This window comes from Thermobia domestica, chromosome 1 (assembly GCF_964235325.1).
Source record: "Thermobia domestica chromosome 1, izTheDome1.hap1.1, whole genome shotgun sequence".
Taxonomy (NCBI): Eukaryota; Metazoa; Arthropoda; class Insecta; order Zygentoma; family Lepismatidae; genus Thermobia; species Thermobia domestica.
In genome coordinates, this window is record NC_137454.1 from 82,929,209 (window position 1) to 82,955,961 (window position 26,753).

Here is a 26,753-nt window from a genome sequence, read left to right on the forward strand (position 1 = left end):
TTTTTGATCTAACAAGTGAAAAACACAATTTCAGTAAAGCATTCGACTTATTAAATTCCCATCTCATTCTCAAAATAAACCCAAGATCCCTATTTCCGTCATTTACAATTTGATTTATATGATGCTCAAACGATAGTTTGCTATCATATATTATGTTCAGATCTTTGACAGTTTGTTCTCCCTTCATTTGTTTGCTATCTATCTTGTATTGAAATTTAAAAACATTCCGCTTCTTAGTAAAGGACACAGTTTTTCATTTATTTTTTATTTATGTTTAACAAATTGCATTTACACCACTCATTTACTCTGTCTGGATCTTCCTGCAAACTAACACAGTCTTATGCTGTTATAATTCTTCTATATAATTTTAGATCACCTGTATAGAGTATTTTATGTGACGTTTTAATACTATCAGAAAGGCCATTAATGAATATTATAAAAAGTAAAGGCCCAAAATTAGATCCTTGTGGAACTCCAGAAAATTGAGTGAATTCAAATGATCTACAGGATATACAAACCACATACTGTTTCCTGTCCATCAAATAGGACTTCATAAGAGCAACTAACTGACCAGAAAAGTTGAGAAATTTAAGTTTATTCACTGAAAACGTGTGGTTTACCTTATCAAACGCTTTCGCAATATCTGTATAAACTACATATATTTGACTATTCGCTCCAATGTATCAACTATATTATTAATGAAAATAGTGAGATTTGTTAGGTGGATCCACCGGGAACGAATCCATGTTGATAATCCGATATTATTGATTTAATATGATTTTCAAATTTCTTTAAATTATGGCTTCAAATATCTTTGCAAACGAACTTAGAATAGAAACCGGCCTATAATTCTGAATTTTCTTGGTATAATTATTCTTAGGAACAGGGAACACTTTTGTATGTTTCTATTTTGCTGGAAACGTGCTAGTTTGGAGTGTTAGTTTGAAAGCATGTGTAGAGGTATCTATGATTATCAGTGACAGAGTTATGCGTGTTCTCATACATTTACATTTCCTAAGCATGGTTCACGCTTCCTGAATTTATTTACTTATAAAATCCATATCGATGTATTACGCACTCCTAATGCTACGGTTCTTCCCTTGAGATTAGAAATGGTGAAGACAAATAGTGATAATAATGAAATAAGTGAACAAAGAGCAACAACGTAACTCCGATGCCCTGAGCGAGATTCAAAACTGTAACAAGTATGTCTTGCCATCGCACGTCTATTAACTAACTCTATAGCCTATGAAACCCGGAGGTTCAATGTCGCGTACACAAAAGCTCTCCACTGACTTCTATCCTTAGCCAATTGGATCCAGTTTCTACTTTCTATTCTATTTCTGAGAGATCCATCTTAATATTGTCCTCCCATCTGCGCCTAGGTCTTCCTAATGGTCGTCTTCCGGTTGGTATTTTAGTTAAAATTTTGAAAGCGTTCCTACTTTCTTCCATCCTGGCTACATGACCTGCCCACCTGAGCCTCCTAGACTTGATGACCCACTGTTTGGTTGGGTCCGAAGATTCGTCTCAAGATCTTGTTCTCAAATATATTCAATCTATGGTCTTCCTTCCGAGTAAGCGACCACGTTACTTAATCATACAGAACAACAGGCATGATTATAGTTTTATATATTTTAAGCTTCAAATTCCTCGACAGAATTCGCGACAACAAGAGATTTTGAACTGAATAATAACACGAATTCCCTGCGTTTAGTGGATATTTAATTTCTTCGTGAGTATGGTTTCCGTATGTTAATATTGATTCTATATATTTGAAAGTATCCACTTTATTAAAAGTATTATTCGATATTTTAACACATCCATAATTTGCCGTATTACGATCTCGAAGAACTTCCATGTATTTAGTTTTCTCTGCATTTACTTCTAAACCCATGTCTCTGCAAGCGTTTAACAAGACCTCTACATTTCTTTCTATTGTTCTCCTATCACCCCCTATTAAATTTACATCATCAGCATTGAACCCCATTCAACTCTAGGCCCTGGTTGCTATCTTTGATTTTCCTCTATTGCCCGCCTATTACCTCAGATAACTCGATCATACAAAATTGACCAATTCTCTACCATTTGATACGAATATCTAACCCCTGAAAATGATTTAAGAATCATTTGAGAAAAAAATTATGATACTTCTTAAAATTTCTTGACTATCACTGTGAAGGGACTGGCTTCTCTACATATCCTAGGGAATTCAGAGTAACGTATATTTAAGGAATACGAGTGCTCGTACTAATTCAAATATACAATGCATATCTGTGTTATGAAGCCATATTTACTCTATAGTTGTAAGTATTTTACATGTAGGTGCGCACGAGACAAAAATGAGACTGTCTCGTCGTGAAAATAATGTGTCGTCTAAAATAAATGTATATCTACTATTGCTAAAGCTTTATTTCGTCTCGAATCCTCTCATACAAATTCTGTCTCGTCTTATCTAGTGCACAACCATATGTTTTACACTTTCTTATTTTCTTCGTTGCGTTATGCTTGTGTAAATTTCCATGTATACTTAATAGCGTATAGTTTTTTTTTAAAGTCTCTATTGGTCCTGTATAGTGTCAGATTCAAATGAACTTACGCTAAGATGAAACTCTTTCTCTTTCCCTCTCTCTCTTCTTCTTCTTCTTTTGTAAATAATGAAATTGAAATTTATTTTCTTACAAAGATATATTTATATTGTATCTATGAAGCTAATAAGACATTTTAAGTTATCGATGATGCCATTAATAAAGATATTTAGTCTCTTTAGTCTCTCAAACTCTTATTATTCAATATTTGTAGACTGAAAATGAAATCCGTGCTAAGTGCCAAAAATTGAAAAGTTCGGTTTAATGTTAAAATGTGGCCTATCTGCCTAACACTGCTCAGTGAAAAACGGGCTCTTTAATATTCACTGTGGAAGTAGTTCAAATAATCGCCAAAAGAATGCGCGTGGTCCTATGTGCCACCAGTTCTGAAATAAAAATCTGGGCGTTTTACTCAACATTTTCATTTTGGCACTTAGCTCAAATTTTGTAGTCAGTCTACGTTTCTTGCTATATTTCAAAACACAAACAAACTATATCAATATTATATTTATTTATTTATTTATTTATTTTGTAAACATACACACACACTATTACGTGAAAGATAAAAATAAATCACAAAAAATTAAATAAAAACTTACAATACGAATGTATATAATAATCACATTTAAGTCTTATGATTAATTAATAATAAAAATAAATACAAGGAAATAGTTTTCTGTTAAACAAAAATAAGATATACTTATTTTTCTTCTACCATAATTAAATGCAAATTATGCTTTCACGTGTCGATTCACCTTTGGCTTTGTTTACGATTCTCACATTATGTTTACTACAAAGTTTTTTAAAAGTATGTCTAGCATAAGCACTGGACTCTCAGCTTATACTGTTAAATTTAGTATAAAATGCATGTGACTAAATTTTCATTTACAATTTTCATCTGTAAATGATTTATTTTAGTAAATATTTATCATCTGAAATTATCATGCGAAAAGATACGAGTGATACTATTTGATCCTATATTTATAATATCTACAACATGCAATATTATAGAAGTATATTCATTCGTCATTATAGGAGATAAAATTCCTTTACTATGTCTATTATAAATACATTTAATAAATTCCGATGATTCAAGACTTCATAATAGCTTTATTAAAGGAATAATAATTTTTATCATGTGTGCGAACATACACGTATATGCGTAATTAAGTCATAATTACTTAATTGTACTTACATACTTTATATCTTAGACCTATTTCTCAATCTATCCCTTCAATCCAGCTTCCAAATTTCAATTTTTTAACATTTGAATCACAGTACGTTGGACAAGATGATTTAATATACCCGTATTCAGCACATGGTTTGTCCAACTAACAAAGCAAAGTGCTTACTATCTAGTAATTCACTATTGCTTGTATAATATATTTTATTACAATATGTATCAGTAAAGTTATGAAGTATAAGCGTTTACTTAACATTATTACATACAGTTTAATGATTTCTGAAGTATCAATGTAAATGTTCAGTAATACATTTTGGCTTCGAACATAATCATTATTATTACGTTCACGTTAATATCGTTATCAACATTTTATTAACAACATTATCATTTAATCAATGAAATTTTACCATGACAGACAATAATATTATCTCGTAGACATAAGGAACAGTATTTGTGTAGAATCATTTCGTTCTATTTAATAAAATTGTTCTTCATATCTGTTTACGGGTTACTTAAATGCTGTCTGGATAGCATGCGATTCTCTGTTCAAAGATGATATGAATCTTGGCCTACATTAGATCTCATGTAGATTACGTAACAATTTTCTATAGCTAAACCTTTACTTTAGACACATGTTGTAAATATTTTCTGTGATACGCTCTCATTTTTACTATAAGGTATTGAATAGTGTATACTCGAAATCTTTTCCTGGGTTTCATTTTAAATACTTGCATTGCAATGTTCCGCATACATCTACAATGTACATATTAGAAACTTATATGAACAAGACACTATTTAAAACTTCAAGTATGTTACATTCTCTTTCGATACAAAATTCTATGTTTTGTGAGATATTATAGTGAATATTAGAGCAGCACAAAAAGAAGAAAAAAACGTTTGAGAACAATTTACCTCACAGGTACCCTTATTTTTTCTTCACACCTATAACATACAAATGTGCTATTGAGTTCATTATATTTTACATCTATTAATAATAGTCTCGAAATACTTGTTTCATTCAAAGATGGATTTTTATCTCCATTCTTTTGTATTATATAATTAATGGACACTCTTCCGTGCATGAGTCAACGTGGTTCACAAGAACTTATAACAAGAGTTTTCCCACTTTGGAATTTTAATACATTGAAATCGGAATGCATAATTCATTGGAATGGACAATATTATGCTTTAACAATAATGGAAATTGTTTTAGGCAATAATAAATTAAAAATGTTGCTAGAACTAATTGTACTTAAATCAGTAGAAATAATTATTTAATTGAAAAGAGTATTTGTAGGAACTCATCATTAATATTAATATATTACCTTGTTTCAAAAAAATAAAATGAGGTACTACATATTTTCTAAGTCTTTTTGCTACTTACAGTTTACCTCATATTACGTCTTCGCTTGAATTCTAAGTATATTTTCTCCACTTTATTTTACAGTATTTTTCTGATCTCTATCACTTATTTTTTAAAATCTCTTTGTTTAATTCTATTTTGATTCAGAAGCTTTATGGGAAAGTGGTATCTTAGATTCAAGATTCTTTTTCCTTTTCAGCTTGATTGCTTTTTTTTTTCGACTTCGATCGTTACGTTTCAGCCATTTCTTCACAAACTTTATTCTTAAACATTCCTATGGTTCCCGTGGAAATTATATTGATATTTACGACAAAAAATATTGTTGCAATTAGTTTCTTATTGTTAATATTTCCAACCATAAATTTCCCGAAAATATCAACGTTTTCCATAAATCTTTAATAAATCTTGACGATTGTTGTAAAAAGATAAGCTACATCAATATGACCATATAATATGGAAGCATGATTCCCATAAAAGTAGATTTACTTAATAAATACGTATATTTAAAAGGTATAAATATTTGTCTGAATTGTGTTTTCAGTCAGATAGAACAATAGTAAGAAGATAAATAGCTACTTCCTACTTACGAATGTTCCAAACAATATATGAATAATATATGTATATATATAAGATATATAACATATACCGTTTAGTTCAGTTGTTCTAAGATATATTGTATATGCATTTTCTTAATGGATACAATATCAGTCTTTGCAGTGAAATATTATAATAACGTTATAACCGCTTAGAGGTTTCAAATCAGGAACATATTTTCTCTTAAAGCTACAGGAACGGGCATTTGCGCTAAGAAACAAACGCTTAATGTTTTATTTACAAACTGTTACCCATTCTTCAATCGTGCAATTTTCACATACGACGTAGCAACACCAATGAAACCTGCAATTACATCTGTCTGTACGACGTTCCTTCATGACATTATACCCTCTTCCACAGCATAGAGAAGCACATCCGTCTACACCAAAACTTGTTTTGTTACACTTTCGACCTGTGGTTCCAGGAAAACCAACACTAGCGTCCTTTTCACAAAAGTTTGGCGAACGTTCGTAATAAATAAGATCTCTTTCGAAAGGTTCTCGCCGGAGACCAACCATGTTAGAGAACATGAACCGAGCGCCGTTTCCTACACTTGACTGGTCTACAAGCACAGCATACTGAAATCGTTCTTTTAGTGCTTCACCCACACGACGAAAATCTGGGGCTGATTTCCAGCAGGTTTTCAGTTCACAACTTCCTGACATGCCATGACACTTGCATTTTACTTGGATATTTGAAGCCACTGCCTATAAAGAAGATAAAAACAGAAATAAATGCATTAATTATAAAATATATCGATTTTTTAAATTTATAGTCCATCACTTTGAATAAAATTCAGAGCTTATATATAAAACACAAACAAGCAAAAAAAAAAAAAAAAAAAAAAAATCCAACTCTTGTTACTTTTCAATGCCTTCACAACCAGTGACTTACACAAAATGATCTCTCTTCTGAAAATCGATGTATAGCTTTCATTTTCAGTAATTTTAATTCGGTAATTATAGCGAAGTAAAAATATTGAAATCAGAGTTTTATGTAGAGTTTTGATGATTTCTTCTTTAGCTACTGAAATTGGAACAACCGCTTTTCTCAATTTACTAATAAGATAGCTCATTTTTTTTTTGTTCTACTTTTACGATGGCTGTAAATGCACTACTCGCAACAAAGTTGGTACGAACGTGTTACTGAATGTAGTTGAAAGACTTCAACATGTCTACTGCGTTGTGTTGCACTATTTCCGAAATCTATGGAAGTCATCCTATGACATTTATAAGGTTGTTTAAGTTGGTCTGATGAAATACGTGCAAAACTGGTGTTTCTAAGGAGTTCATTCAACAAGTTAAACTAGCACGGGCTCATACCTCCCAAGACCTAATAATACCACCTGACCAATAGTTAGATCTCCGTATCTGCCACGTGCCGACGAGCGTTATCTTTCGGGATGTGCCACACAGTCTGATGAATAAGTCAAACTTCTACGGATATCTCCTAAAAATTCAGTAACGATCATTTTTAAGAAGACCTCATACTAACTTCTTCCACTCCTCCGTAACGGAGGAACGACCACTACGAATTTAATCTGCTGACTTTTCCCAGCTTGAACAAAATGCCTTGACCTATCGTTCCCACGCACTTCCTGCAACTCTTCATTGCATTAACGTGAATTTTTGCTACAGACCATAGAACTTTTATCCATGAGCATTACTCAAATTTCGTAAACGTGATTTAGGGTACTTTATTCAACTCTATCCACTTGAACTCTATTTATACAGAGGTACGAATACTCGCGGTACTAACTGTTTTCTGGCTTTTCTTACCTCGACGCAGAGGTTTGAACTATCAGTTTCCAGACCTTTCTCTTGCACGATCATCCGTATACTTATCTTCCGACATTATTGCCAACATTTTGTTATCAACTCTTGTACATAAAAGTTTGGGAATAACGTATTCCTATCGATAGCGATAGGATATGCCACAAGCATGATAGGTTCAACGAAAAGTAAGAAGAAGGTAAACTAATTTTGCCACTTGAAATAACATAGCCTACTTCCTTTTCAAGCAAAGTAGAATTAGCTTTCTGACGACCGAACATAAGAGATTTAGTCAATTTTTGAAGATTGCTAGATCCCATAAGTTTCAATAAGTTTTTTTCGAAGTTATTGGAACCGAGTGAAGTAGCTCAAGTGGTAGAGCGTTGGCTTCGCATTCGGGAGGTCGTGGGTTCGATTCCCGCTGCCGACCACTCTGACTGGGGTTTTCCAGGGTTTTCCTCACTTCTACCAGGCAAATGCTGGGATGGTACCTACTAAACAGGCTCTGGTCGATACTTTCCCATATCCTTTCCATTATTATTGCTGTTGTTAGATATCCAGTGTAAAATGACCTTTAAACTGTATCTGGTGATTGTTAAATAAAATTGAAAAACAAATAGAAAAAGTTGACACTTAGCTAAATTGCGTTTTTGCACTTGAAAATGATAAATTTACAAAATTTTAAATAAAATTGTAACTGCCATAACCAGAAGACTAAAATGCAGAGGCTGTGTGCAACGAAATTTCGCTAGAGTTGCTATCAATTGCAGAAAAAAAAGGAAATTTTAAGTAGTAATTATAATTCAAAAAATAATAATATGCTAATCAATAAATGAAATATCCGTATATGTAATTAAAATATACGCACAATGAAATATATACTATAGCGATGTTTTTATTTTACTTTTTGCAAAGTTTGATCTCAATGGTGTGAATTCGGTGTTTTTTTTTTTGTTTGTTTGTTTTGAAAATCTGATTCGAAATTTGACCGTCCATAACTTGGGAACCGAAAGCCTCCACAACATTATATTTTATACGTTGATATTGAATGTCAATGTCTATCATTATGCGAAGTTTGATTCCTATCAGGTGAATTCTATTCCTATATTCGTGTTTTCAAAAAAATGACCCAAAAATTGACCGTCCATAACTCTGGAGCCGAAAGCCTGCAAGCATAATTTTTCACGCTCTCATTATATAACAGGTCAAGATCTACCACTATGCTGTTAAGAATTAAATTCACACGTCTCACTTCAATATAGTTAAAGACAGATACCATCTTAAACTACCTTTATTATACTGGTAAATCCAAGGATGTTATAAATAGAGGATCTGCCCATATGTATCTTCATCCTATTAAATCGATGAAGCCAAATAAACAACAGAGCATCGGCACGTCTGATTGGCTACTCTCGTTTCCGACATTGTCTGATTGGCTACTTTCGCTCCCGCCATGTTTGTTGGCTCAAAACATTGCGATCCTATTGGGCGGAGTGGGCAGAGTAGGGATGGCGAAACTGTGACGTATGGCTTCAATATTTTATTCTTAGGGCAAATCCTCTATTTATAAGATCCTTGGGTAAATCACTATGTCGATATTAGGAAAAGGAAGTTATCCACTTCGTAACTAATAAACAGTTACAGTTTCAGTTATCTCCCTTTTGGAAGATTTATAAAGGAAGTCCCAGCCGTAGTGTCTTGTGGACTATTTCACTAAATTTGTTTTTAAATCAAATTTATTTGAAATAAAAATATGTACTAATTACACGAGCCAAAATGGCAGAATTTGCCTGTTTGAGATATTGTTTTTTTTTTTTTTTACACTGTTAATGTATAATAAAGGTTAAGCGGCGCATGAATATATTAAAATTGAGAAACAGTGTAATAAAATTGTCACAAATAGTAAAATTGTCAAAAGTAATGAATTATAAATAATAAACATTGAATGAAAATTGAGAGCAAAGCTCCCCAATACTTATTGTTTACAGCACCATCTCTTATCCTAATAAACATTAAGGTAACATTCCACAACACATCGCTTTCCCTCATCTTGAAACGATAGTTATACCATTTTATGAAAGCATAACTACCAAAATCCACTTGGCAAAAATCATTAGAACCCCAGATATGCTCTTTGTTCCAGACGTTTTTAATATGTTTTCCTAAACTAGAGGCAAGACTAAATCGCTTGTTCTCACTTAAAACAGGTTATCACAAATATTTCATGAAAATCTTTTGGTACTTTTCATAGTATGTTTTCCTGCATATTTCTATAAAATGACTTTTATTAAAGTCGAGAGGTAGCTAATTCGCTTCGCTGTACCTGAAACTGCCTTAGCTTGTAGTGATAATCTTTTTTTTAACCGATCTGCCTGTCCTCAAAAGCTGTCACTGATCATAAATTAGATCTACTAAAAAGAAGAAAAAGTTAGTTTCGTTTCACACTGTTAAACTGTGATAGGCTTCCAAACTATGCGAATTTGATGTTGAAACCGAAACTGTACATTTATAACTTCCAGTTGTAATAGACAGATTAATCAGAGAAGGAACTTAGTTCCGGGACGCTCTGGAGCCATATCAAAAAGACAATTTTCGCTATCTCTGAAGATTTTTGCTATATTGAAAGTCATATTGAAACCTAGGGTGGTACATTCCTAACACTCTCTTTTAGTAGATAGAATGAATCTATTTTCAGGACGCTTAATCGACTGCAGGAGGTGGCTTCTAACTATTTCTTGCCATTTTTTGCTCTATAACGATGAACATTAAAACTGAAAATGGTTTATTTCTAGCATTTCCAATTTGAATTGACGGTTATGGGATAAGATTGACATTACTCTTGGGACACTAAATCGAGTACGAAAAAAAAAAAACTAGATTATATCTTACCATTTTTTTCTCTATCTAAATCAATATTGAAGCCGGAAAGTGCTAATAGATTTAAATCATTTTCCCTTCCAAAATCAATTCTTGAGACTCTAATTCGATTTTTAAAAAAAGCAAAAAAATACTTGTCATAATCTATTACCGTTCTTGTTCTATGATGATGAACGTTGAAAGCGGAAATGATTGATTTCTACCACTTCCGGTTTGGATAGAGGATCAAAGGAAGACATGAAATCTATTCTTGGGACGCTGAATTGATTCGCCGTTTTTGGTTGATAGCTGTGGACAGACAGCTGTCAATTATTATTATTATTATTATTATTATTATTATTATTATTATTATTATTATTATTATTATTATTATTATTATTATTATTATTATTAGTAGTAGTAGTAGTAGTAGTAGTAGTAGTAGTAGTAGTAGTATTGGCTGAACCTGCGCTCTCTGCACAGCACATCATGAGCATGAACCTCCTTGTCATTCCTCACAATAACTGTACATGCCCCTTTACAGACACAAGTGGAGGACGTCTTGATAACAATCAGCAAGGGGTATCATAAAGGGAATTTTTTTTCGATTACTTTTTTCAATATCTCGCACCATTTGCGAGATTTGAGCCTACTTTCGGTTGAAGTTTCTAATTCATGTATGATCAATGTTTTCTTTCTTCTTGCATGCAGTATGTAATAAGCAAATACATTACACACACAACTAATTATAATGTTAGTGAAATATGGTGTTCATTGGCCAAAACACTTTAGGCAATAAAGATTTATCTTAGACTGGAGAAATAGTCATCCTTCGTTTTTTTCATTATCATTTGGTCATGAAACAAACGCCGGAGAGATATATTAACCCCGTGTACAAATGTGTGGTGTTGGAATGTATAACTCGTAGGATATATCTTATTTTTTAAAAATTTTAATACTTTCAGTGTACCCCTAAAAAGTGTAATAAAGAAATAAGACCATTTTTAAATATTCAATTAGAAGTAAACAATCTACATAAAATTTGCAATCGATCAGTGAAAACGGCATCTTTCTAGAACTTGTGGTTTCCGACACATATTGTAAAAAGGAATTGGCCATAAACATATAAACGTCCACAAACAAATAAACTTTTCTTGACCACAAACACATAAATCTAGCATTTTAATATATAGATTATTATTGTGGTCAAGAGTAATTATGAATAAAACAAGGAATTTATTAAGGTGGCGTAACTATTAGTGTTTGTTGTGCCTGTTCTCTTAAGAAAGACGAGCTGATGATATTTCTTTTAAACAGCCCAGCAACAGAAAGACGAGTTTTATTTCTTTTTACATCATCATCACACTTCTCAAGGCTTTTCTACATTACCTTAAACAACCAATTGAAAAGAGATCAACGTCGAGGTGAATTAGTTATGGACTTCTTCAAACGGAGACAACAGAAATAGCCAGAAGAGACAGTGAATATATAAGAAGGAAAAGAAGGTGGTATGATGGTTACAAAGCCGCTTTGAATAAGAATGACGCTTTTTTGATAGAAGATGACAACAGCAGGTGAGGAAAAAATGTTGTATATCATAGTTGCAGGTTATTTTCTTTCATCTTCCATCTTGAGCAAGGGTTAATTACGCTCCTTCTGGAAGAAAACTTGTGTTTTTGTTATGCTCTATAGTAGATATATGAAAAAAAGAGAGAGATATCAAAAGTAGTGTACATAAGAACTTAGTTGTAAGACATGATTGTGCTTGCATACTGTATATGTGTTACATTCATAATTTAATAGAGTTATGGCTTGCTTTTTTTTTTTTTTTTTTTTTGGCCTTTGTATGGATAAACAACTAAAGATGGTAGCCAATTTGTGCTGCAAGTCCATCATTGTTGTTACGTTTTTCCTTTAAGCAAGCCACACAGACAAGGATAACACTTATTCACTCACATCATGCCGAAAGCAAAAGGAGGTGAAACAAGCGTGAGGCCTCTTTCTTATTTCTTTTTGCGGAACAAAGAAAGAAGGAGAGACAGGGTGGTACTCCAAGGAGGACCACCCACCCTCAGAGAAAAACCTCATTACACCTTCTGTCCGTGGTTTCTTCTTGAAGAACAGCCCAGATGATGATCACGATGAGCTGAAAGGATGTGATACTGAGTAGTTGCTTTTCGTTCATTGCCTAGTTGGTTGAATTAGCTCAAAGAAAAGGAAAGAATGTTTTACTAGTTCAAAGTTTGTCAGTCACTTCCAGAAAGACCATCCGCCGTGGCCAAACAAGGAGAGGTGGGAAAAAATCCCTACGTCAGAAAGTAGCTCTATCCTTACAAATCAACAGTCATGTTCCATCATCATTATGCTTTTGTACATACAAAAGAACTGGATGAGGAGTAAGAGGCGGGGAAAGACATCAGATGAAATATTTTTTTTTATTCTTTTAAAAGAAAAAAATCTTTCTGCTTCTATTATCTCCAAATACTTGTTTTAACTTGGCATCTTCCATTATATAAAGTTACAGCTGTGTAATTCTTTATATAATCTAAACCTCTTCTTCTGTTCCTTCGCCAACCATGTGCTTTCTGAAGCTATTGAAAATGATTGGTCAGAAAGAAGCTATCATCATCATCTCATCATTTAATAACTGCTCATTTCTTAAGCTCTTATTAATGTTATTATAACAGAACCTTTGTTCTTCATGTTCTTTCTGCTTTTTCCGTTTCCTCACAATCCCCACACTTCTTTTCCTATATGTGTGTGTTCCAACATCTCTGGAATGGAATTCAGTTCCACAAGTTCATTTCGATATAGGATGAGAGAAAGATCCTATCCTTTGAATCCTTTGGGTTGCTTGCTGCACAACCCCTGTAGTTAAGGGCGCCGATTTCTCTGTAAATTTGGGGGGGAGGGCCCATTCAGATGCAGAAGGTATATATATGAGGATTTTAAGACAAATTGCACTTAAATTGTTCCAAACAATAGGGGCCCGCATGAGCATTGGGGAAGGGGGCTGGCCCCCCAGGATCGGCTCCCTTGAATGTAGTTTTCAACGAACTTTTTAAGTTCGTTACTGAATTCTCCATGTTTGTGTGTGTGTGTTTGTCTGCCCATCTGTCTGTTATTTGCGATTTTTTCAATTTTGAATCCTCCATTCAATAGAGCATCAGAAACTATCTGAGAAAATGATAAAATTTTGCGTGTCACTCTTACTGTTCCCGAGATATTGGCCAAAAAATGGCCGATTTCCGGAGATTTAAGGTGGCATATCTCTAAAGGAACGTAAGTCATAGAGAGATAATATTGGTGTTGATCAATACCTAAGAGAATGCTGAACATTTTGGTACCAAATGGTAACCGGTGGCCACTGGTTTGGCCATTGGCCAGTTGGCCACTGGCCACCAGTTAATATCGGCACCAAAATGTTTACCATCCTCTTCGGTATTGACCAACACCAACATCATCTCTCTATGACTTACCGTTCCCAACATATTGGCCAAAAACTAGTTACGATTTCAGGAGATTTAAGGAGCCAATCTCAGGAACCGTAAGTCAAAGAGAGATCATATTGGTGTTGATCAATACCTAAGAGAATGGTGAACATTTTGGTACCAAATAGTAACTTGTACCCACTGGACAACTGGCCACCGTTTCTCAGATATTGGCCAAAAAGTTCGAATTTCAGGAGATTTAAGAAGCCATGTCTCGGGAACTGTAAGTCATAGAAAGATAATATTTTGCGAATTTTTACGAGAAACAGAAGAAGGTGCGGATAAAAAGATTTGCTTTTACATGTAGGAACAATCACAGTTCCTGCTCCATCTCTCCATTCTTTTAAAGTTCGTTCTGGCAATGCTCTTGGAGCATTCTCAATTGGTTTAATACGCGCACTCCATTCTCTCTATCTCTGCTTTTAATTTGGAATCGTTTTTGATGAATAAAATTTGCGCTTTTGTCATTGTATTTAATATGTAGATTCAAATGATTCATCTGGTACATGATTTTTATTTATTATACCTAGGTACTTTACTTTGAACGGACAAAGTGAAATATGCCAATTTCATGTCAAAGAATCATAAATATGATTTTATGTGCTCATCTCCAGTTCCATTCACATGTTTTGGTTCTGAAATTTGATATACCACTACACAGGACTTCAACAGTGTAGCAGTTGCCACAATGCTGTTGTGAACGCAGTTACTAGCTATATTATTATTATTATTATTATTATTATTATTATTATTATTATTATTATTATTATTATTATTATTATTATTCAACTGCACTTGAGTCATATAAAATTACTCTTTCATTGTAAAAATGAACAGACAGTTTTGTATATAGGTTCGTTAAAAAAAAAAAAAAGAAAGAAAAAAAAACACAAATAAGTAATGCGTTTCCTTTGAAACTTAAGAATTACTCTTGATTGAGATATAAGTTGATGAAACGTCTTTTATAACTTAAAAAGAATGTATGTTTCTTTTCTCATTAGATTTTTATTCAGCCCCAGTATGTTGTGCGACAAATCAAGACTGCCCATTCGTTTTGACATGTCACACCTCACTAAATTTACCTCACATTTGCCCCCTGCCTGAACAAAAGCTAATGCTTCTGGGGCCGCACAGTGGGGCCAAACCAGGCAATTCTTGGCAAAAACTTGAAAAATGAAGTAAAGGATTGACTCGGTATAATTTGTTATAATGACACCTTAATCATATACACATAAGATAGTGTGCAGGAAAGGAAGTGATAGCAGCTTACAATGAGCTCATGGCACGTGTAAACTTGGTTATCCGCCAAAACCGGAGAGGCGCTGCTTATTGACAGAAGTTAAGAATGTGACTTCGAATGCGACTATCCCTATTTTGCGTATAGATATTCAGTCGCTGGTAAACATGGTGACACGACCCACATGTATGTATCGTTTTGTATATTTCGAGGGTTGATGTGATTTGTAGTAGTACCCTACTACTTAATATCATATTTGGAAAATGCTGTGATACTGAAAGCATAAAAACTATGGTCAAACTATGGAATGACATTTTAGTAGAAAATATGTCATAATATGACTGTAATTTTTTAAAATGTCGTAGCGGAAACACTGTTCTTACTGTATGCAAATAGAACACTTGCACTTTTGGAAAATATAGTGCATGAAAATGTTTTAGGAAAAACGCATTCTGGATGTAGTGCTGCTTTTGAATTGAGCTGGGATGAATGTGGGAGCAAGTGTTAGGTTAATAGACGTGTGATCCCCATGCACGCACTGATAAAACTGAATATAAGTCGATTTTGGAAGTTTTGCCCCCCACACTTCGTTGGGGGCTTCACCCCCAGGCCCCATCTTGTTTCCAACATCTAGTCATACTTCTCTGGCACTCACCAACAGAACTAAACTCTAGTCAACAATATTTGATTAATGGGGACGACATTTTTTTTGTGATGCGTGCACAGAGGTGACATTGGAATCAACTGTAATGAACCTCCGCTTGCTCCAGCTCAGAGGGTTCCAATCAAAGCCCTGAAATGAGCCCACGTATTACAAGATCCAATATATGAAACAAACTGAACAGGTTACCGATACGTTTAAATCATAATAAGTTTAATATATTTGATAATATATTCATATCGAGAACTTGTGATGATATTATTTTTATGTATTGAAGTGTTCTTGCATCATCATTATCATAACGAATCCTCCACAACTTTGAAATAAATTTTGGGAAACATGACATTTTCTTTAGTTTCATTACTATTTAGTTGTGAATTGTATAATTACACTTTTCCCTTTCACACAAGAATGTAAGCCAATAGTAAATTGTCAAATCAAAGCATATTGCCAATGCGTGTGTTTATGCCAATCATATAATATGTTATATAATTTAAGCAATCCAGGGAACATTCGCTCGTAAAATTTCACGAACGATGACAAAAGAAGCTATGATGTATTTAGTGCTAATCACATCAGATCCTCTTATTACGAGCATTCGAAAAACACCACAGGGAAAAACGTTTCATTTTCATAAGGATGTATTAGGCTTATTAAAAGCTGCACATGTTTCGCTCCAGAATAATCCATTGGGAAGTAGCGATGAGTCAGATGGTTCTGCTGTCGAAGTAACATAAAAATTTCAGTCCACGGATTTTCTTTGACACTTTTAAATACATGTTCATATAGTGCACCCTGGTGCGTAACACCTAAAAATGTATCTTGTTGTTGTTTGCTTGTACACTCATGTCCAAAATGATTGTCGCATACCTATAACTGTATTCTTGTAAGAATATAATTTGATAATGATTTTGCAGGGTGCTTTTAATATTGATACTATGTGTATAATCGGGAAATGTATATTTGTGGTAAATTTTAAAGGAAAAGAATTATACATACAAAAATGAGAAAGAGTAAAACAAAATGTTGCTAAATGGACAAGGAAGTTTAATTTTTGTTTTATTGTTCTTATTTACTGCTCTTTTGACATGAAATTTGCCACATACATGTCTTTCCCTATTAGACCCCCTATACACATACTAACAGAAATACCAGGCAGATTCGTTATCAAATTATATTCCTGCAACAACATATTTATAGACATGCGATAATAATTTTGGACATGAGTGTACATTTATTTTATCTCAAAATCTATCATCTACATATTAAATACATTATTGTAGCTACTGCACACACCGAACTCATTGGTTTTCTTACAGTTTTCTGTTTGATATTGCGCATTCCTACTTTTTGCCAAGAATTCAGTGCTTTGGCCCCACTGTGAGCCGGTGAAATGATAATCTCTCCCGCGAACTCCACCGGATTCAAGTACAGATCGTGGTTCGAAGCTTACTTAATAATAGGTCCCGTCCTTCGTAGCTACGACATCGCATAAGGATGCAAAACACTCTTGCCTAAACTGATTAAATGGCTCGTACCTCAATATTCCCCACTCTAATCCTGGATGAGGCCTTGATTAAAACTTATTGTATTGGTTATTTAAATACACTTTCAAGTTTCTCATTAACTTCAATTAAGTTGACTTTTAAAAACCACCTAAAATTTCAATGACATACTGTGGATTATAATCTATTCGTCCATGTGGTATCCCTGTTACAAACTAAAAAAAAAAACACACACACACACACTTGGCGTAACAGCCCATTTTGTGGGCCTAAACCTACTTCAACGCCATCTGCTAGCGAGTGGCTGAACTATGTCCAGCCAACTACGAGTGCGTGGTCAGCGCGCTGCGTCGCCCTGTCCTAACAGGCGCATCATGAGTTTTCTAGACCTAGTCGCCGTAACGCCTTGTTTTTACGTGACTCCCCAGTTTGCCTCACGACACTAGGTGGACTCCGAAAATTGGGGAAGCACCGACCGGGAATCGAACCCGGGATCAACACTCTAACCGCTAGACTACGATGTCCTTCCTGTTACAAATTACAAACTTAAGTATTTGATAAAACATGGCGGTATACGCTACCTATGCGCAATGTGTTAGCCAAGGATGTTATAAAATAGAGGATCTGCCCATATGTATCTTCACACTATTAACTTAACGAAGCCAGGGGGCGAGGTGGCTCAGTGGTAGAGCGTTCACTTCCAGTGCTTGGGATCCCTGGTTCGATTCCAGCTCGCGCCGTTGGGCTTTGTGGTGGACAAACACCGTACTCGTGGGTTTTCTCGGGATTCTCCCGTTTCCTCCCACTTTCTTCTTTCCACCTTTTCAGTCATCTCTCATCATCACCGTTTCCTTTAGCCTAACCGGCATAACAGTGGGTCGTAAACCTTAAAGATTTCGTTTCATTTTTTCAACGAAGCCAGGAAAAACTAAGCATCGACACGTTTGATTGGCTACTCTCGTTTCCGCCATGTTTATTGGCTCAAAACATCGCGATCTTATTGGGTGGAGTGGGCATGGTAGCGTGTCAAGAGATTTTTAGGACTTCTGTCGTTTAGAACTAGTGTACCTGGACTATTTCTTTTTAGGACTTTTGCACTTCGGAACTAATTTATATGAGGTTCGATGTAATTTAGGTCTTTTGCCTTTTAGGATCATTGCCGCGATTCCTAGAGAAATAACTGTATGCGCTGTCTGTCACGGATTGTCAACTTTTGGGTCGTTCACTTAGGACTGAATACACCAGTCATTTCCAATTGGATGCTCTGTGACGTCACAGTTTGCGGCTCGGATTCTGAGTACACGGATTGTGAGTCACAGACAACAAGGTTAAAGCAGCAAACACTCCGTTGATAGAAGACAGAGGTGACACACAGACAAGGTGTAGTCAACTATGTTGCAGTTACACTGCTCGTGGATTCAGGTATAATCGAATACTACCAAAACTTGTTTTATTCCATTCTACTTACTTCGTTCGCACATATTTTTTATTCAACTTGTTCTGCTTCTCCTGGCTCTGATGGTAAAAGCTCACTTCGTCCTACATCGGCTACTTGGAAATGACCACCACAGGCCATCAGAGTTCTCTATATCCGACTGCATCGAAATCCGTAGCGGCATCAAAGTGTCTTAGTCAAACGCTGCAAAGGATATATATCTTAACTCCGCAGTTGCAGCTGAACAGGGTCACAAAGAGCACAATAACGTTTTCACATTTAGTTTACGTACGATAAGATTTTCATTATTGAGGAGTCCTTGAAAACCTCACCTGACCGTGTACATTTAATATCGTCCAAGGAAGCTGCTGCGATAGCTCCCAGAGCGCAACAAGTGCAACATATGGCCGAAGTAATGATGTGATGGATGGTTGGTTGAACTGGAATTGAATGTCTCTTTCAGCATTGGCTATGTGCAACATTTAAGGAAATGCGAACCATCGTAATGTGTTCAAATTTGAAGGCTTTCCTACAGGAAATCGAATCCGGGATCTTGTGGGACAACAACGCGCAAGCTATTGACTAGACCAGCAGGGAAGGCAATGACGTGACAAAGGATCTTATATTATGAAGTAGCAAAGCTCAACGCCTGCGAACTGAAGTGGAAACACATACAGTGAACGACCAGTCTGATGCTGTGACATCTATAGTTGAATCTCTCAGTCAGACCCTCTTGTCAGTACCCACTGGGTCTTTCAACAGATTTCGGTTCCGGCTCATAGAAAATAAGGCAAAGTCGACCCAGAACGTGGCTCCAAGTTCCCAATATTATCACAGTGAACGTGACCGACTGGCACCTCCTCCATTTTAATCTCTTGGAATAAAACCAAGGTCTGCTTGAGAAGACACTCTGATATTGCGTTTCTGGGATGTGCCCTGTTTGTTCTCTGTGGAAATGGTGCGAAATGCCATCAACGATTGAACAATATGTTAGTGTGACTCAGGCCCGTATCCACGGGGGTTTAGGGGGGCGGGCCTCCCCTAAATTTTGGCTGTCCCCCTTAAAATTTTCACGGTAGGGTGGCAAATGAACCATAGTATGGTGATGAACTATAATATGGTTGGATTGGTCCCCCTAACTTCAGTCGCCGCCCCCTACAACTTGGAGCTGGCTACAGGCCTGGTGTGACTTCTCGCGGCGGGCACTTTACCTTCGCTTGTGCACTGGATTTTAGGCAATTTATTTCTATATACAACATATCACGATTACGTTTGCTAGGGCGTACTACCTACCGATATGTGCATAATTTTTTTTCTAGACGAGGTAGTGAAAACACTTGAACCGAGAAAGTTATTGTCTAGCTGACGTACAGCTCATGTATCTTTATTACATCTTGTATAATCTCATTTTTATCCAATAAACTATTACAGAAATAAAACAAAAATCTTACTTTCATTTGGTTAACCCTTATACTAGCTCACAAAATTAAATTAAGGACCTTTGAGTCAACTGTAGTACCTACCAGTCTTCCTGCTTGATTATTATGCAGATTAATTCTTGAGTGGATATCTCTGGCCTTTTCCCTGGAATCCAAGAAATATCTGGAAAATTTTACACCAAAATCTAAGTTATGGGAACATCCTCCCCACTTCCACATTCTATTGCTTCCTGAGTTTCCTTTACTGCGCTGATGGCTTCGCTTCCTAAACCCAGCAGAGTCACATCCACACGAAAGCAATTGTCCCATGCTGCACGCTCTGGCTACAGTGTGTGACACACCCGCAGAAGAGATAGCGTAGGCAAATGCTGATTCTTTGTAGCCTGTAAAAGAGTGTAATAAAGAAGGAATTAATTACAATTATGTATAATTCATCCAAAGTAAATGTAGACTAACTGTATCTCGCGAAAAAAAGAGAAATAAGATAATATGGATGGTCGCGATCATTTCAAATTTTAACAAACATGTTATTAGAAGAGTGCCTAAGGTGGCATTGGGGATGTTAGCCTTAATTCTAAAATTATACTCTTCAGTTTTGGTTTTCATCAACGAATAAATAAAACGTATTGAAATGTAGTGAAAGTAACTGTTCCAAAATGCGAATGACTATCTAACTTCTTGAAATTCGGTAAATTTAACTTAAATTATTTGTACTAAGAAAATATATTTAATTAAATTGTATCACTACTCCGCAATGCCATACCTACATAACTGCGTGATGTAATTATGACGTATTTGCAACTGAAAAATGTAATCATTTAATCTGAAAAACTAAAAATTTGTTAGTCAACAACATCCAAGTGACCAATAACAACGTATAATGCTATTATTTCGTGTGTGGAAACTGAGAATAGATTTTTTTTTTTTTTTTTTTTTTTTGTTATAAGCAATATTAACTTGAAATTTTTCGAAATAACTAATCTCGAGCTTCCCTCTGTAGCTACGGAAGCGATCACCAGCTAGATGGCGTTCGTACAGCCTTATACCCTTGCTGTGTCACTTCATGATAAGCCGTGGTCATTAATGCACGCACGCTGTCTAGTAAACAGTTTCCAGCGTCAATTTGTAATGGATCGCAAGCTTCATTGTTGGTTGGACCACATGTAATCGCTTGGCCATAATACGCTAGGCCGCTATAGATCCCGGAACTTCTTTAGCACATATCTTGTTTTACTGACGTCCTCTTTGGATGTGATTTCCTTAGTGTGTGTGTGTTGTGAAGAAGGGTGCCGTGCATAACCTTTAATTTTAACACTAACAATGGCTCGTCCTAACAGAAAGTCATTGCTCCGACACTGTTATCGTATGGGAGAAGTGCTGAAGTTTGCATAGGAAAGAGTATATCTTCGCAAAAGCGGCACATTCCTCACTGCAATACCTTCACTTTGCTACACATCAACTGAGCGAATGATACATGTTTGCGTACAGCTTTGTTGCTCTGTGGAACCCAATTTGAGTATTGTTGCTATTTGCAAGTTGTTTGAATTGAAACGGATCAGAATTTGTACACCATTATACAATTTATAAAGTATTTCAAATTCCGATTCACATTGTCTCAGAATGTGTTCCCAAGTGATTGTTACGGAAATTGAATTTTTTTCTAGCACACCATGTCACTACTTCGTTTACTTTCATATTGCTGGCAAACTATTGGGTGCTATTTGAGGAAAGGGCATCGGCGCAAATCTGTCTTCAACATTGGGGGGGACGGGTAAGACTGTTCCCATATTATATATATATATATATATATATATATATAAAAGCGATGTTCAAAATATTTATGAAGTTGAAAAACATGCTGTGAAGGATCAGAGGAGCAGAATTGTCTTCAGTGGCGTATTTAGGAGTCTATCGGGCTCAAGCACCCCCCGAAATAAATTTATTAGTTTTTCACATTCCACGTACAACAATAATCCTTCTTACCATTTCTAAGAATGTTATTGACTTTCCATTTTCTTATGCTTCTTGTTCAGAAATAATACTGTATTTGTCAAATTTTATTTCATGTAAGAACTGCGTCCTTTTGTTCTTTCTTTCGTCCTTTCTACTTTTCTGTTTCTTTTCTCGACGTTACTTTCTTTCATTTCGCCTATTATACTTTATCGGCCGTTGTCAGTTGTGATTCAAGTCGTCCGTCATCAGTAACACGAAAACTAAGAGGAGTTGAGAAATGAAACTTGTGTTGCATTCCAACTTGCGCGTATATCAACATGACGGGACTTTAGTTATTATAACAAAGGAAAAATTATATCGTTTAGTTATTTTTGAAAGAAGGAAATGTTTGAATTAAAGAAAAACAAAATGGGGGAATAATTAGCCCGGGAATAATTAGCCCGGGAAATTAGGAAGGCCAAGCGGATGCTTCCTTTTTCTTGTATGAATAGAATAAAGGGTTAGATTCAATCCTAAATTTTTGTACGATATCATATGATCATGATCATCTTCGGCTCAGGAAGGTTTCATCTCATTGGGTGCCTCACACTTTGACTGAACAGCAGAATCGCATGCGTGTGGAATGGTGTGAAGAAATGCTTGCAAGATTTGATGGAGGCAATTCTCGACGCGTCTCTGACATTGTTACTGGTGATGAGACTTGGATCTACCAATTTGGCCCTGAAAATAAACGCCAGTCTACAGTTTGGATCTTTCCAGACGAAAATCCACCCACGAAAGTGAAGCGACTCCGAAGTGTGGGGAAGAAGATGGTCATAACTTTCTTCTCCAAATCTGGCCATGTTGAAACTGTTCCACTTGAAGAACAAAGGACTGTTACTGCTCAGTGGTACACCACTGTTTGCCTAACAAAGTCTTCCAGAAGCTTCGGGAACGGCGTCCAAGAACTGGATTGCGTGGGATCCTGTTTCATCATGACAACGCGTCCGCACACACGGCCAACATCACAATTTAGTTTTTAGAACCTACAGAGGTCAAACTTATGACTCATCCACCGTATAGTCCTGACCTGGTCCCGTATGATTTTTTTCTGTTTCCCAGGATCAAAGATCGCACGCGTGGGAAGAGGTTTCGCAGCCCTAAAGAAGCTGTAGTGGCTTACGAGAATGAACTTTCAACACTTGAAGAAAAAGACTGGCAATACTTCTTCCAAAAGTGGTTTTCGAGGATGCAAAAGTGTGTACAGTGTAATGGTGAATACTTTGAGAAAATGTAAGTGTTAAATTGATTTTAAGTATGTAAGTTATTTCACATCTCAAAACTTTCATAGTGACCCTCGTAACTTCAATTTGTACATAAATTAAAATGTATTTAATTCTCAAACTCAGGTGTGCAATTGCCCACTTCCTTCCTTACGTTGGGCATAGCCCCTCGAAACAAAATCCTAAATACGCCATTGGTTGTCTTCAACATTGGGAAGTGGCCAGATTTGAGGCTTGTTCTAGAGAAGGGAGATGAAACTCATATTACGGTAGATGAATTTGATCAATTGTTGTAGAGTATATTATATATTAGGCGATGTATATGAAGTAGTAGTACATATCAGTATTACAAATCACTGCCGTGAACACATTCTGAAATATGAATACATACATATTTGTAATTAGTATGTTTCTAATTAGGCATCCACAAAGATCCACGTTAAAATTGTTTTATAATAATATAAATAATGACTTCCCCAAAACCATGAAGAAAGAATATCAATTATGTATGACGAAACAATACTCTTTGTGCAAAATGATGAAATCTCAATAACATTACAGGAATCGTTACAGAAATCTGACGCATGTCATACACTCTTTAGTTAGAGATGTAACCTTAAGATAATGGAGAAAAATATTAAAGCAATTGAATTATTTCCTTTGCTTACGAAGCATCCTCTCTCTCTCTCTCTCTCTCTCTCTCTCTCTCTCTCTATATATATATATATATATATATATATATATATATATATATATATATATATATATATATATATATATATATATATAAAGGACATGCGGAAATACGTAGGAACAAACCATGGTTCGAACTAGCAGAGAAGAGAAAACAGGCAAAATTACGTTGGCTACAAAATTTGAATGAAATAACTACACAAAATTTCGTAGACATCAGGTGGGAAATTTCCAAAACTTTTAGAACAAAGAAACGCGATTTTTTGAAAGCTAAAATTTAGTAACTTGAAGATAATAGTAAAAATAAAAACATTTGGGACATGTATAAAGGGATCAACGAATTTAAGAAAGGCTATCAACCTCGTGCTTATATTAAAGAAAGCTGATGGGACAGTTCTCACTGACACAGATAGCATTTTAAATGGATGGAAAGATTTCTTTGACGATTTGCTTAACACGCAGCAAAAACTAATGTGAGTGTGGAAAGGGAGATACACACCGCAGAACCGTATATTCCAGAACCCAACCGAATAGAAGTAGAAATAACTATAAAGAAATTAAAGAAACACACACCTTCGGGTGTAAACGAAATTCCGGCTGAGTTAATTTTAGCTGGAGGCGAAAAATTGTGGAAGAAGATACACAAACTCATTCTCCTTATCTACAACAAGGAAGAATTGCCACAAGAGTGGAAAGAATCAATCATTGTTTCAAACCACAAGAAAGGCGACAAAACTGACTAATAATTATCGAGTCATCTCTCTTTTGTCAACATCCTATAAAATCCTTTCAAGCATTCTATTAGCAAGATTGATCCCATACGCAGATGAAATTATTGGAGATTATCAGTGTGGATTTAGACGAAATCGATTAACTATCGACCAAATATTTACCATTCGCCAAATACTCGAAAAGAAGTGGGAATACAGTAGCCTGGTACATCAACTATTAATTGATGTTATCAAGACTTACGACTCGGTTAAGAGAGAAATATTGTACAACGTTCTTACAGAATTTGGAATACCGAAAAAGCTAATTAGATTAATTAAGGCATGTTTAAATGAATCCCAAAGTAAAGTCCGGGTAGGAAAATTTTTCGCCACGAGCTTTCACGTCGAGAATGGCCTGAAACAAGAAGATCGGTTGTCGTCTTTACTATTCAACTTTGTCCTGGAATGCGCTATAAGGAAAATCAAAGATAGCAACCAGGGCCTAGAGCTGAACGATGTTCACCAGGTTATGCGTACGCTGATGATGTAAATTTAATAGGGGATGATAGGAGAACAATAGAAAGAAATGCAGAGGTCTTATTAAACGCTTGCAGGGACAAGGGTTTAGAAGTAAATGCAGAGAAAACCAACTACATGGAAGTGCGTCGGGACCGTAATACGGCAAATTATGATTGCGTTAAAATATTAAATAATACTTTTGATAAAGTGAATACTTTCAAATATCTAGGATCAATATTTAACAGAGGAAAATCATATTTACGAAGAAATTAAATGTCGACTAAAAGCAGTGAATTCGTGTTATTATTCAGTTCAAAATCTCTTGTCGTTGAGGAATTCTGTCGAGAAATTTGCAGCTTAAAATATATAAAACGATAATCATACCTGTTGTTCTGTATGGTCTCGAAACCTGGTCGCTTACTCTGAGGGAAGAACATAGACTGAAAGTATTTGAGAACAAGATGCTCAGACGAATATTCAGACCCAAGAGGAACGTTAATGGAGAATGGCGGAAACTTCATAACGAGGAACTACGTAAATTTTTACGGCTTACCAAACATTGTTAGGGTCATCAAGTCTAGGAGGCTTAGGTGGGCAGGACATATAGCCAGGATGGAAGAAAGTAGAAACGCCTTCAAAGTTTTAGCGGTAAGAACAAAAAAAAAAAAAAAAAAAAAATCATAGGAAGACCTAGGCGCGGATGGGAAGACAATATTAAGATGGATCTCGCAAAAATAGGAATATAAAGTAGAAACTGGACCCAGTTGGCTAAGGATAGAAGTCAGTGGAGAGCTTTTGTGAACGCGACATTGAACCTGTGATTTCCATATAGGCTATAGAGCTAGTTAGCTTACGAAGCATGAGTAGATGCCTAGGCTGATACTGCAAATAGATTAAATGCGCATTTACTGAAAAGATGGGTTCTACTGACATTGGATAGTCTGTATACTCTTCGTGTGCTAGGGTCTAGGGGAGAGGGGGAGATAAGATTTCATATTAGGTTACGTCACGCACAGTCGCACGTCATTTTCGTTAAAAATGTACAACAAAATACTTTGGTTTGTGTAATATTTACCTGTACCTTGGGCAGAAAGTACTCATACATATGCACTATACTTAGTAGAATGTTCATTTCTTATTAACAAAAGAAGAATGTTTTTAATGTATGTAAGTGATTATTATGGGATAGTTGTTGATATGGACATTTTTTATGGTTACCTAGTCAGTGAGTTTGTGTACTTAACAGTTTTAAGAAAAGGATATTTAAGTTATATCAAATAATAAACCAGTTTAACATCGTTTATAGACGTTGTCAGTTTTATTAAAAAGGTGAGATTAATGGTATTTAAATATCGAAGCTAATATTTTTATGTCAAAGAATTACTACCACTTCAAATTTTTATCTCTGCAAAACGAACCAGGTTTACGACTATCTTTTTGATAAGTCGTTGTAAAAATTTGGTTTACCTCACCCGGGACTTTGTAAATTCAG

General features: G+C 35.3%; 1 protein-coding gene across 1 annotated transcript in view; it reads right to left on the minus strand.

Moving 5' to 3' along the window:
- Positions 1–2,492: 2,492 nt before the first annotated feature.
- Wnt10 (Wnt oncogene analog 10) overlaps positions 2,493–26,753 on the minus strand; it is a 164,127-nt gene continuing 139,866 nt past the window's right edge. The window contains exons 3-4 of the mRNA XM_081760235.1: positions 20,209–20,507; positions 2,493–6,435 (exon numbers count right to left, since the gene is read on the minus strand). Coding sequence (XP_081616361.1) covers positions 5,962–6,435; positions 20,209–20,507 — 773 coding nt within the window. The 3' untranslated portion in view covers positions 2,493–5,961. The remainder of the gene's footprint in view (positions 6,436–20,208; positions 20,508–26,753) is intronic.